This window comes from Gymnoscopelus microlampas (genome assembly GCF_963454915.1).
Source record: "Gymnoscopelus microlampas genome assembly, chromosome: 24".
NCBI classification, from domain to species: Eukaryota; Metazoa; Chordata; class Actinopteri; order Myctophiformes; family Myctophidae; genus Gymnoscopelus; species Gymnoscopelus microlampas.
This window is the reverse complement of record NC_139961.1, coordinates 35,927,185-35,941,809: the sequence shown is the minus strand read 5'-3', so window position 1 is coordinate 35,941,809 and position 14,625 is coordinate 35,927,185. Positions and strand designations below refer to the sequence as shown.

The 14,625-nt window shown below is 41.7% G+C and overlaps 1 protein-coding gene across 3 annotated transcripts in view; it reads right to left on the bottom strand.

Moving 5' to 3' along the window:
• Positions 1–294: 294 nt before the first annotated feature.
• LOC311040893 (NACHT, LRR and PYD domains-containing protein 1 homolog) overlaps positions 295–14,625 on the bottom strand; it is a 34,385-nt gene continuing 20,054 nt past the window's right edge. For all 3 annotated transcript variants that reach the window (XM_084051276.1, XM_084051274.1, XM_084051275.1), the window contains 6 exons: positions 13,350–13,631; positions 12,482–12,555; positions 9,533–9,578; positions 9,066–9,308; positions 5,401–5,652; positions 295–1,771 (listed from right to left, as the gene is read on the bottom strand). In XM_084051276.1, coding sequence (XP_083907402.1) covers positions 1,770–1,771; positions 5,401–5,652; positions 9,066–9,308; positions 9,533–9,578; positions 12,482–12,555; positions 13,350–13,631 — 899 coding nt within the window. In that variant the 3' untranslated portion in view covers positions 295–1,769. The remainder of the gene's footprint in view (positions 1,772–5,400; positions 5,653–9,065; positions 9,309–9,532; positions 9,579–12,481; positions 12,556–13,349; positions 13,632–14,625) is intronic.

Sequence of the window (14,625 nt, the reverse complement as noted above, 5' to 3'; positions counted from 1 at the left end):
TGGGAAAAAAAATTATCAATAACAATGTTGGAAGATTATAGGAAAGAAGCATGCAAAATATTTTTTAAGACGACACAATCAAAGTATTGGAAAGAATTTGCTTGGAAAATTAATATGAGGATTTTTTAAAACACCCACAATGTTATCAAAATATAGACCATCAGGCAGTGCTGAATGCTGGAGGAAATGTACAGAGCTGGAAGCAAATCATACACACATTTTCTATTTGTGCCCAAAATTGAGGCTTTGGGAGACAGTGAAAATAAATATAATAAATACATTTTCCATAAGAAAAGCCATACACCCAATCAATATTTTATTAGGTATTATTCCATTAGAAATACACAGAGAGGGAGATAAATATCTGTATACAATATTACGTATTGCTGCCTTAAAACAAATCACACGGAAATGGTTGGATATAAACCCACCATCTATTAATAATTGGAAATTAACAGTTGAAAATATTAAAGAAATGGAAAGAATTACATACAAAATGGGAAACCGTGAAGATTATTTGAAAGAAACTGGAGTAAATGGGACTCATGAATACATGAAGTGTAAAAGTAGATTTGGGAGTACTGCAGGAAAAAAGATGACACTTAAATAAAATAATTCATTCATTCATTCATATTCTAAAGTAGCAGATCTACAAGCTCATAGCTTGTATTTTCTAAACCTTTTGAAAGATCTGGAATAATCTTGGGGGGTCCCTGGCACAAAATATCTTGAGAAGGGGGTCCAAGGCTATAATACATATCAATTTGGGGGTCCCTGCTGTGCCTGTCCTCCTTTCTGAGGTTCTGCTGGTGGCCACCGTAGATACGAGGCTATAGTGGCAGAGACAGTAAAAGGCCATGAACAAGACAGAGACTGAGATACAGGCTAAATCCACTAACAGGTGAAGGTAATGGGTAATCAACACATGTGCAATAGACCAATTATTTGTTTACCAACATTGAGACTGGATGCACAGGTGATTGTTTCATGCAATCAATTCTCAACCTGTTGTTTCGGGGTGCGCTAGTTTCAGCACACCCCAACCCCCTCTTGTGTGTTGGCTAGTGCTGCGCACCCTAGCGAGACCTGACAGAATGGGTTTGACGCTTGCGCAGTATGACGCTTGCAACCAGCGTGACGTCGTCTGTTAAAGGTTTCATGACGTTCAGTTTTACCACACATTAAAAGTCTTTGTCATGGTCCTTCAAACGTGTATAGAAAGTTTTAACCAAAAATTCCACTCCAGTGATCCATGGCATGTGTTTTTCTCTCACATTTCTAAAGCCTTTTCAACTGCAACGAAAAAATAAATCTTTGCCTGCGGGTGTCGCTGGTGAGGGATTTTGCCTGTCAATCATCGCCTCTGCTCCGCCCGCCCCAAAGGAAAGGATAGGGGAGGGGAGGGGCGAGGAGGAGAGTGGGAGGGATTAATCGACAGTGACCTCACTGTCGAAGGGCCAAGCTCAGATTACTTTTCAGCCTAATTATTCAGAAAACCCCAGACCACAGAAAATCCACTAATGTTCAAAGTTCAGATTTTTTGGGTGTAATTGAGGTCATAAAACACCCAAAAAAACATAACAAATAAAAAAAGTGAAAATGAATGTCATAGAACCTTTAAGGGGTCTATTAATACAGGGATTACAAGCAAAAGGGTAAGATGAGGCAACATCTGGTGGACAAGTATGGAAGTACAGGAGGAGACTGGAGGAACAGGCAGTCCACAGCTCAGACATCATAACTTCTGCTTCATCACTGCATCACTCACTTCCTAAGAGGAAAAGAACAACGCTACTGTCAGTGGTGGTAAAATGTAGTCAAATGTTTTACTTTAATAAAAAGTATCAATACTGCAATGTAGAAATACTCTGTTACAAGTAAAAGTACCAGTATTCAAAATGTACCTGAGAAAAAGTACAAAAGTATTGGCATCAAAATGTACTTAAGTACTAAGAGTAAAAGTACCCATTATGCACAATGTCCCATTTCACAAGTTTCCAAATGTATAAAATAAAATCCTTTGAAAATAGACGATCTACAAGCTCATGAGGCGTCAACGCGTAGTGAGCTTGTAGATCAGCTATTTTCAAAGTGGTTAATGTATGTTTTACAAAGTAACTAAAGTTTTTAAATAATTGTGGTGGAGTAAAAGTATAATATTTGCCTCTGAGATGTAGTGGAGTAAAAGTATTGAAAATTGGAAATACTCCAATTAAGTAAAAGTACCTCAAAATTGTACTTAAGTACAGTACCGTAATTTTCGGACTATAAGCCGCGACCTTTTTCCCATTTTTGGACCCTGCGGCTTATATAACGGTGCAGCTAATCTATGGATTTTTACAGCTAACGGCCACTAGGGGACCTTCTAAATCTATGGATTTTACAGGTTACAGTCCACCACCTTTAACTTTATGGGCTCTATGGCCGGTCCGAGCCCCCCACCTTTAAGCGGCGGGCTCCAGCAGGAAAAGCTGGACGCCGGAAAAGAGTGAGACAGGCAGCGCGCCAACAACGAAAGAAAAAGTGATAGAGAGTGGTACGAGAGACAGAACGAGAGCAAGACAGACATTACAGAGCGAGACAGTTTGTGCAAAGGAGGTTTTCATGCACAAACCATGGAAAACAAACAAAGAAATGCATATGATGCAGCTTTTAAGTTAAAGGCAGTCAATCTGGCAGTTAAAGAAGGAAATAGAGCTGCTGCACGTACCCTTGGCATCATGAGTCAATGGTGAGACGTTGGAGACGAGAACTGTCTCAATGCAAAAAGTCGAAAAAAGCTTTCAGAGGCAATAAAATCAGATGGCCCGAGCTTGAAGACTTTCTTGAAGATTGGCTGAACACACAGAGAGCAGACGGCCGAGGTGTTTCCACCGTGCAGATCCGACTGAAGGCCAAAACAGTCGGCACCGAAATGAAGATTGAACATTTTAGAGGTGGACCATCCTGGTGTTTCAGATTTATGAGACGAAAGGGACTGTCCATCAGGGTGCGGACGACTGTGTGTCAGCAACTCCCTCCCGACTACCAGGAAAAAAGAACAAACTTCTGCAAATTCACATAAAGAAAGATAGAAGATATAGAATATTTGACCTGCCTCTCACTAGGACTAGGACTGTTAATCGTCCCATCACATTGAGAACCACTGGCCACGAGAGAACAAATTTCACTTGTGTCCTGGGTTTCACAGCATCTGGATTAAAGCTTCCGCCAATGGTGATCTTTAAGCGGATTACCATGCCAAAAGAAAAGATCCTTAACGGCATCTCCTTTAAAGTCAACAAGAAAGGGTGGATGATGGAAAGCGGAATGAAGGAGTGGCTGAATGAGTGCTACATCAATCGCCCTGGAGGATTCTTTCGCCAAAAAAAAGCGTTGCTCGTTTTGGACAGCATGAGGGCCCATATAACAGATTCTGTGAAAGCAGCCATCAAGAGCACAAACTCAATTCCAGCTGTGATTCCCGGGGGCACAACGAAGCATCTGCAGCCACTCGACATCAGTGTGAATCGTGCATTCAAAGTGGCACTACGCGTTCAGTGGGAGGCTAGTTAATGAGCTATCCGCAGGATCTCAGCAACAGCGCAGCAGCAGCGTCGGCACGACAGCCCAGCAGAAGAGTGCAACTAGAATGAACAGGTAGGCAGAGCAATACTTATAACCCACCGACCAGGCGATAAATCCTTCACCAAAACTGGTCGCATGCGAAAAGCAACTTTCGCTCAAGTCTGCGAGTGGATCCTGACAGCGTGGAGGAGTGTCAAAACATCCACGATCACCAACGGGTTTCGAAAGGCTGGACTGCTGCGTGATGAAGAGGAGGACGCCGCCACGGCTGAGGCCCTACAGAGGATGTTCGATTCCGACAGTGACGAAGAGGAGTTCGTTGGTTTTGAGAGCGACAACGAAGGAGAGACTGGGAGAGTGGCTGACGAAGCCACCCTGAGCCTGTTCGTTTCCGACACTGAAGACGAGGACTTTGGTGGTTTTAGTACGCAGGAATAAGACAAAGATGAGGATTAATGACTTGACTTTTCTGGTTACAGCCGTGTTACTGCACCTTAGCCTAAACGATGAAGACGAGGATTAATAACTTTTCTGGTAGGCTGATAATATTTTAAGCAGCCGTGTTACTGCACCTTTAGGCTTACTGCCGTGTTACAGGCACTTTATTTTGCACTCATTTAATTTAGCCATTGATATTGACTCGTCAAGCGCTGTAAGCTTTGTTTTTTGTTATGTTACTACTGTAGGCTATACTGTAGTGTAGATCAGTGGTTTTCAACCTTTTTCATGCCAAGGACCCCTAAATTGATACACATTTGGCCGCGGACCCCCAATTGAAAATGTTTTGGGCCAGGGACCCCTCGCGGTGCCGCGCTATGAGCTTGTTGAGCTTAATATGAGCTTGCTATGAGCTTCAAAAATAGCAGATCTACAAGCTCATAGTGAGGCACTCTGTGTCACGCTATGAGCTTGTAGATCTGCTATTTCTTTATAGCCAAAGCTAAGTGGTTAAATGATTGTGACGCTATTAACTCATTTTGCTGGGGACCCCCAGGGGGGTGACTCACCCCCTAGTACTCCCTCAAGGACCACTGGTTGAAAACCACTGCTATAGATCACTGCCGGGACGTGCGTTGGGAGCGCACTTAACCGTTTAAGTTTGAAAGTTGAAAAGTTTGTGTGTCTGAAACGCTATGTGATACAGTACAGTTCACACAGCACAGTACATGTTCCGTAGCTACTATTGCACTAAATGGTAACACTTGAATAAGTTATGCAAATATGCAACTTGTTTGTTGAAATGTTAATAAATGGGAGCTTCCCCAAACAGCCATCTCTTTCCCGACAATCCCCTCTGTGCACAAACCCTTACATATGGTAATTAAACATTAAAACACCTGCGGCTTATAGTCCTGTGCGGCTTATATATGTACACATCATTCAATTTAGCTGCTGCGGCTTATATTCAGGTGCGCCTTATAGTCCGAAAATTACGGTACTTGAGTAAATGTACTTAGTTACTTTCCACCACTGGCTACTGTTAATTACCATATCTGTGCAAAACAAAAAAGAATATTGACATTGAGAATATTGGTGATGATGAGGATCTATTGAGAAAGATTTAAAAAAAAGCATTCTGGAAAGCTCAGTTATAATATATTATTAAATTGTTCAGTAGGCTACTTCAATATAGATGTTGAATGGGTTCAGAAACATCATAATTTTACTTATCAGAGGTTTGCAGAAACGTACAATGTCAATGTTTTCTGTGTCGCCCAGGATGCAACAGTAACGTTACAATGAGATGGAGCGAAAACACGATAAATAAATAAATCACCTCTTCTACTAATGCAGTGTTTGGTCAAAAAATGAATTTAAATGCAAATTTCTTACACATCAGCTCACTAAGGAGAAGCTTCTCGTGTTCCTCTAGACATTTGTAGAAAATGTCTTTGGCTCTTGTGGAGTTCAGGAGTGTATAGAGTACCCTCATCTTCTCATGTAGAGTGCACTTAGACCTCACATTATCGTAGCCCTCCATGGTGAGGACACCCTCATCGACGAGTAGATCCAGGATGGGTTCCACTATGGTCACTTTCTCAATCAGGATATGCCGATGTATGTCGACAAAGTGTTTCCCTGAAGCTAAGAGGAATGGACATTGAGTTGTTAGTGAAACTCTGTGGGTGAAGCATCTTATACCTTATCTTATCTTAATTTTACGTCTGTTTCAATTTGTTAATAATAAATAAATGTTATTTATTTTGCACTTTACATTTGAAACAAATCTCAAAGTGCTACGATACAGAATAAAAACAAAATAATTTGCATTGGGTTAGTGTTTCCAGAGTGGAGGATTGTGGCTCGAGCAGTTCCTCAAGGGGTGTGTGTGGAGGGGGGGAGGTGTCACCATTGTGGATGCATTGATGGGTTAAGAGAGAGATCTTGTATTCTGTCAGGGAGGAGATGGGAAGCCAGTGCAGTGAGTGGAGGATGGGTGTGATGTACTTGTATTTACTGTACAAACTCTCATCAGGATACTAGCAGCTGTTCTGGATGTATTGGAGCTTTTGGAGGCTCTTGGCACTTCTCATCATCCTGATGAGAAGTGTGTTACAGTAGTCAGTAGTAGTAGTAATGTGTTGCAGGATATGTGCATTGCTCTGTTTTGAATATGAACTAACCAGGTCACAGTCTGTAAGCCTTACCCTTGAACCAATGAAAAGCATTAAAAAGCGCTTCTGACAAAACCAGCTAACTCCATTGGATCCTCAAATTCTCTGCTGAACCAGTCAACTCCACCGGAGTTAGCTGGTTTTGCTGACTCCAGGCTCCACCCCCTTTTGACCTCCAACCTCATTGTGAGTTTGGAGTTCCTTTCAGCTGTTCTTATCAATGATGAACAAAACCTCCTAACTCCACTTTTTTTCATTTCCTGAAAAATGAACATTTTGTTGTTAGCTGGTTTCTGCCGGCCACCAGAGATATGCAAAACCTACAGCTTGTGTCTAGTTTTGTTAATGTTATACATGAATGATGGCGCAAGGGAGGTTGATTACTTGCCTGAAATGTGTGTCACCAACTTTCGCCACTAACACTTTTTCCATTGCAGACAGACAGTCACTGTGCTTGCTTGTATAATATCCACGACCCATACGAGTTCTGGTTTTGACGAGTTTTATTATCGTCAAGTGGGTCCGGCTTGGTTCAGATTCTATCACTTCGGGACCCCGGTTCTGTTCATCATAACACCCGCGAACCACCCGTACGCAGCGCTGATTAGGTGACGCAGCTGTGTAAAGCTTCATTTGTGCTTTGCCGTATGGCGGTGTTGTTGCGTATCGAAAATAGCAGATATACAAGCCCACAACGCTGTGCGTTGCGACGTGTTGTGAGCTTGTAGGTCTGATATTTTCAACGCACAACACGATGGTACGAAGAATAGGCTGATCTATCGGATAACTACAGCGCTGTGAGACACAGCAGCACCGTCAGGCTGTCGGGAATGAACCCAAACTGACATTGTCAGATCATGATAAAAACTTTAAATAATTATGATGGGTTTTAATGGTAGTTTTATCCAAATATATATATATATAGAAAGGCCCTTTCACCAACCCCACCAAGGGTATGGGCGCTGATGACGCGGTGGAGAGGACACATCCCCAGCACCCACAGCGTCCCCGGCGGGAACCGAACCCAGGACCTTCTAGCTGTGAGGCAAATTATCCTCATTGTTGTGTTGAAACTAGGGGTGTAACGATACGTTTTAACAACGATTCGATACGTATCACGATACTTGGTTGTCGATACGATACATGAGCGATACAGGTTCATTTAGAACGATACGATTCGTTTCGATTCAGTGATTTAGTCGATACGATACATGAACGATACAGGATAGGTTAATTTAGAATAGATACGATTCGATTCAATGATTTAAAATCGATATAGTAACTATTTATTTACCCAACATACCTGGATACTGGCTATAAACCCCTCTTTCTCTTTTTTTCTTCTTAAAAGTACTTAGTATTGATATAATTGATTATTTGCATTGCAGAACGATTCCATACGATTATTTGCATTGCAAAACGATTCGATACAAAGTCAAACGATACGATATTTAGTTGTTTGCATATCGATATAGTAGATCGTTGAAAATTCAAAACGATTTTTCGATGCAGTTACTATATCGTTACACCTCTAGTTGAAACCCAATACTATACCTCCTTAGCCTCAACCAGTAGTGTTCTTTCTCCATCTCTGTAATAGCCCTCTTAAGGTTAGCCTCCGTCATTCCAGCTGCACAGAGAAGCTGGATTGCCGATCTGCCCACAAAGCCCCTGCACCCAACTTCCAGAGGGTGGATGGTTGCAGCCCAGCCCTCTATTCTGATTGGTCGATATTTCATAGTTTCTATCATTTACCATAACTTTTGAACAGTTTGTCGTAGCCACTTGTGAGTCACCTAATTGGACTGAGTTTAAAGTCCCCTTCCTTCATTCGTGTTACATAACTCCACCGCCTCTTATGATTGGGCAATATTTGATAGTTCCTATGTTTTTCCGTAAGTCTCACTGGACTTCACTTTCTAAATATGACACACCGATTGGTCAAGCCTCACGTGACACGTGACAATACGGTGAAACACTGTATAAATACATGGCGTCACTTTGACAGTGTCTTGCCACTGTCAAAGTGAGGTAAGACAGGAACCATCACGAAATGGCTGCATGGCTGATACATAATTGGCAGATAGGACAGATAGGACACTTATATAGACAGGAGGGATATGACACTTACACAGACGGATAGGACACTTACAGTATACAGACAGGACGGATAGGACACTTATACAGACAGGACGGATAGGACACTTATACAGACAGGACGGATAGAACACTTACACAGACAGGAGGGATATGACACTTACACAGACAGGACGGATAGGACACTTACAGTATACAGACAGGACGGATAGGACACTTACAGTATACAGACAGGACGGATAGGACACTTATACAGACAGGAGGGATAGGACACTTACACAGACAGGAGGGATAGGACACTTACATAGACAGGACGGATAGGACACTTATACAGACAAGACGGATAGGACACTTATACAGACGGATAGGACACTTATACAGACAGGACGGATCGGACACTTATACAGACAGGATGGATAGGACAGTTAGAACATAAGAATTAGAACATTCCCAACATTCCCAACACAAGTCTGGTAAGAGTGAGGTAAGACAGGAACAATCACGAAATGGTTGAGAAATGGCGGATACTGTAACAATTGGATAGGACACTTACACAGACAGGACGGATAGGACACTTACACAGACAGGACGGATAGGACACTTACATAGACAGGACGGATAGGACACTTATACAGACAGGAGGGATAGGACACTTATACAGACAGGACGGATAGGACACTTATACAGATAGAACATTCCCAACATTCCCAACAGCGGAGAGTTGTGCTCCGAGGAGCACTTTTTCTAGTTATTATTATTATTATTAAATAGTACATCTGAACTTACCAAGTGTCTCCAACAGGAAGGGTTGGTGTTGTTTAAGGGCATCGTAAAATGCTGCTTTAATGGCTCGTCCTCCTGGATCTAACACTGTTGTATACAGTCTCCTCATTCGATTCCTGCTTGTCTTCTCAGCATGAATCTCGAAATAGAGCTCAGGATGGACCATGTATCCTAGACTATCGACTATAGTCACCACCTCGGAAACCTTTTGAATCAAATCTGCCCTGTTCTGCGTTACAAAATATGCTGCAAGAGACAAAAGAGAATGGTTGAGATAAATACATAGCAGAACATTGAGGTCTCTGCATCTGTCCCCACATACTGTAAAAATTAGTATAACAACTGGTACATTTATAATTTTGGAACAATATATTGAGGATGTACAACCTGTCAAACAAACGTTAGCACCAGCCAACAACCTCACTAGTTTCCTCAATCATTGAACTGTAGCAAGGACAGATAAACCTCACCTTTCTCTGCATCTGTCAAGTCATCATCATCAGCATCCTGTTGAACCTGAGTGATATTATTGGGTACAGTAGAACAATGTTATGTCTTGTATGGTATTGACTACAGTAAAACAATGTTATGTCTTGTATAGTATTGGGTACAGTAGTGGTTTTAAACATGAACCTGAGATGAACATACTGTCCTTCTATAGAGACATTTCTGTGACACATATATGGCAGTAAAAGCAAAGACAGGTTAAAATAATTAAAGTTCTCAATTTCAGTCCATGCCAGAAGGGCCCCGATGGGGCCAGACAGGGTTGTGCCAAACATGTTTGCTAATAGGTCGGGTCGGGTAGGGCTCGGGTTGTGGGGGAAATAACAATGAAATGAAAAGCAAAATATGTATTAATTTATTCAGTTTTACGCTGGTGGAGAAGCAAACTGATAAAAGAATAAAAGTTTTTCACTTAACATCACTTTGTTATGGCATGAAAGCCATGTACTATGGAAGTTCTCACTTTCAATCGTTTCTTGCAGTCGTGGTGATGAGTCATAGTGTGTGTGTGTGTGTGTGTGTGTGTGTGTGTGTGTGCTTTCACGTTGTGCAGTGCCAGCTTCTCACGAATACCCTTTCAGTAACACTTGCTATGCATCCCTTGTCTACAATCAGGGTTGGGAGGATTACTTTAAAAAAAGAATCCCCTACAGTTACAAATGACTTGCTAAACATTGTAGTCAGTAACGTAATCCGAGTACCCCAATTTAAAAAGTAACTACTAGTTACTTCCAGTGACTTTTGGATACTTTTTTTTAAACATTTTTGGGTTTTCAAAATGCATATGAGAACCCAAAGACTTATAAAGACTTATAAGACATATATAGTACATGTGCACAGTAATGAGAAGGAAAATATCTGTATAGTTTACATATGAATTGTCTCCAGATTTAGGAAAATATACTTTTATTAGACCAAGTAGTATAGACAAACTGTCATATATAACAAAAAAGACAGTCGTGGAGGAAGTACTCACACTTTTTACTCAACACATTACCTGCCAATCACGGATATGTCCATGATTTTATTTTTACTATTTTTTGTATTTTTTTTAATTATACTGTGGCGGCCAGATTTAAGGGGTGGCGGCACGCCACTGCTTAATGCATATAGGGGATTAAGCAGCGCGCGATGCACTAAGTCTTCTTTAAATAGACTTATATAAACACATTTGACACAAGGAATTGACACCCTTCCTTCTGCTGATTATAGTAAAATTAGAATCATAGATATTTGTTGAGAATGATAGCCTAGTAGAGAGAGGTGCGCGCTGTGATTAAACTTTTTCATAGATTTCAGATAGCTTCATAGGCTTGTTTGGGTAACCGCCTTCCATTACGACATCTCGCCACTCCGACTAGTGGCTTCCGCGTGCGGTTAGGGTAAGGGTTAGGTATAGGGTTTGTTAACGTCGGAAAGGCGACATGTCGGAAAGGCGCCATGTAACCGTTTGTTTGACAGACACTATCATCAGTGTTGACCTTTAACTACTTAAACCCTCAATACTTAGAACATTTGATTGTTGGCTCAGTACTTGGTCTGCTCTTTTGTCCCTCTACACCAGGGGTGTCGAACTCATTTTGGGGTCCGGGCCACATTGGTCAAATGGTGACTTGATGTGGTCCGAAACCAGTTGCGGACGCGCATGTGTGCTCACACGCATTCAGTTATACAGCATTGTTTTTCAGTCTGTTGTCTCAGTCACTGCTACTAACTACAGTATATCACCTTTAAAAACATGTTATTATGAAGAAGAATAGCTACTTTAATTATTGACATTAAAAACAAAATGCAATTTGTAAGGAGCATTCAATCCGGGAACACATACTGTCTTTTTAGATTATATATATATATATATATATATATATATATATATATATATATATATATATATATATATATATATATATAATATTGACATAAAAAAGTTAGAGAACCACATATTATAGCAACATAAGTGTTTCAGAAAACTGTTAGGATTTAGAAGACATTTGTTTTTAACACATATATGATTAATGCTTCTAATTACCTATTACCATTATTATATTTTCAAAAATATCCAAAATGGCAAATTTACATGGTGTAGCCAGCATGAAATTTCACCTAAATCACTTGCTCCTTCCAGACACCTCTTTGCTTTAACCAACTTGCCAATGTCAGGGACCAGTTATTTTCATAACACTGCACTACGTTTGTGTGTGTGTGTGTGTGTGTGTGTGTGTGTGTGTGTGTGTGTGTGTGTGTGTGTGTGTGTGTGTGTGTGTGAGAGACACAGACGAGCCAATCAGCCAGAACATTCCACAGCTGGGAAGAGACAATGCTTCTCTATACACGAATCCACGGAGCGCTGCCCTGCGCGCAGCCATTGCTGTGGTGTCAACGCTCCGCGGACGCGACACCGCAGCAATGGCCGCCTACAGGCAGCTACAGACAGCGCGTCTGTGGATTCGTCTATAGCGGGCCATCAGAGGTACTCGCTGCAGCGAGTGGGGGAGGGGGGAGAGCTGCTTGGACGCACAGCAAGGCAATGCAAACTGCAACTCTATGTCTATTAGATGAAGTATCAATTAGCTATTTTTTAAAGTATTTTGCAGGCCGCATGGACCTTTCCACGGGCCGCAAAACGCCAGCGGGCCGCCAGTTTGACAACGCTGCTCTACACCAAACCTCTTTGCCGAAAATAGCAGATCAACAAGCCCACAACAGCTTGCAGAGCTTGTAGATCTGCTATTTTTCGGCTAATGTTCCCCTCAGAATAGGGATGCCAGGGTTCAAGTGGTTAATGTAAAGACATTATAACACACAAAGATTTGGCGGCCCTTTTTTCCTGTACAGATATGAAATACATGGGCAGTAAACATGTGTGTGGGTCATCTGAAAGCTGTGTGGAATACAAAGGTTGAAGTCCGTACCTTCCCTGATCGACCTCTTGTTTTTCCAGAATCACCACCACTCATGGCAGCTCTTGACACTGCTGTTGAATGCACTGTGTACACACACACACACACACACACAAACACACACACACACACACACACACACACACACACACACACACTAATTAAACCACTATAAAACAACAACACACTCTACCAGCCTCGAGTGGTGGAAAATAGCAGATCTGCACAATGCCTTGCGCTTGTAGATCGGCTATTTTTACATGGTTACTGTATGTTTTATAATAATAATCGAAATCTACAAAGTAACTAGTAACTAAAGTTTTCAAATAATTGTAGTGGAGTAAAAGTACAATATTTGCCTCTGAGATATAATGGAGTTACTGGAGTAGAAGTAAAAGTATTAGAAATTTGAAATACTCGAGAGTCAAGTGCAAATAACTCAAAATTAGTACAGTAGTACAAAAATAAGTACAGTTCTTGAGTACGTGTACTTAAAGACGTATGGCAAAATCCATTTGAAAAAAATGCTTTCCACTGATCTCAGGTCAAATATTGATATGCGATTAAAATGTGATTAATTGCGATTAATTAATTACAAAGCCTCTAATTAATTAGATTAATTTTTTTAATCGAGTCCCAGCACTAGTTTAAATATGGAGTAAACATGTTTAATCAACGCCAATCAGCGCTGAACAGCACACTGTTCTGCTGGACCCTATTGCAGTTATGAGTATCATTGAAATCTCTCTGCAACACTTTAGCCCGTTTGGAAATGAGGCTGATTATTAAAAACGGGTTCTAAATCCTAACTTAAGTTTTCTGAAAACATTTCTAGGCTTCAGGCCACATTGATACTGAACAGAAATGACAATTCACACACCTTCTTCCAAACCCAGACGGTGATGAAGGGTCGGATCCAGTTCATTTAGTGCAGCGATCATCTTCAAAGATGCTTCTTTGCCCTTCTTTGTCACCATGTGAATCAATAGTCGTGCTTTATCTGCTCTGTATTTCTCTGCTCTGATGGAGTCAATCTCTTCATCATTGGCAACGTTCTCGTTCAAAAGTATGTCCAGCAGACCATCGAGCACGGGCTCCGGCACTAGGTGGACGAACTCTGACCGCACAGACCTCAACGATGTCGTTTGCTGACTCCGAGCACCTGGAGAAAGATTATGCATTATTTTCAGTTACAATTGATATACATAATTAAACAGTCTTACTAACACAGACTAATGGATTAAACAGAAAGGCTAACAGACAGACAGACCAACAGAGGGACTTGAAAATTGCAGGTACATTTAAACGAAGACCTCAAACTAGAAACACAGCATTGTGGTTGTATGTCTTTACACATCCATGTTTGTCCAGATTCATAGTAGTGAATGAAGCCTTTGAAGGAATTTAATTAAAGTGTTGTGTGATATCCAGGGGTTAGCCCAGGACATTATGGTGGAGCCATTTAACACTTATCCTACTACTCAATCAGAGAGCGTCTCCTTCTCAAACCCCAATGGTTCTATTGAGCCCCCCGCCCACAGGAGTGGCCCAATTCTCTCACAACTTGCTACAAAAATCGCTCATGCAACTACATTTAATTTTCCACCTTCACATGTGTCTCCTTCTGTAATAATCAAAAAGTGCTATATATTTCATCTCACAATTTACTTCCGGATGGTTCGTTTCGCAACCTTTTTTGCCACATCCGTCACGGGAAAGAAACAAGCGCTGCCGTGGTCTATGGAAGCGAGCCCAAAAGCGCGCCCAAATAAGCCCACAATCGCTTACACACAAAGCAGACCTGGCTACCCAGTTCAACGTAGCTCATCATCACAGCAACATGCAGCCAGTCAGCGTCGCCGACACACAGGCAAGACAGAAAGACACGCACGGACCAACAAACTCCATTCACTTTTATGCAACGAAAGCCACCAGTTATTATGCCTCAAAACAGACTAGAGAGCGAGCGAGCGAGAGAGAGAGAGAGAGAGAGAGGGGGAGGGAGGGAGGGAGGGAGAGAGAGACTAAGAGAGAGAAAGAAAGGGGGAGGGAGAAAGAGAGACAAGGAGAGATGTGGCCGGATCGTCACAGACAGAGAGGGGGAGGGAGAGAGAGACAAGGAGAGATGTGTGTGCGTGTGTGTGGGGGTGTTACAA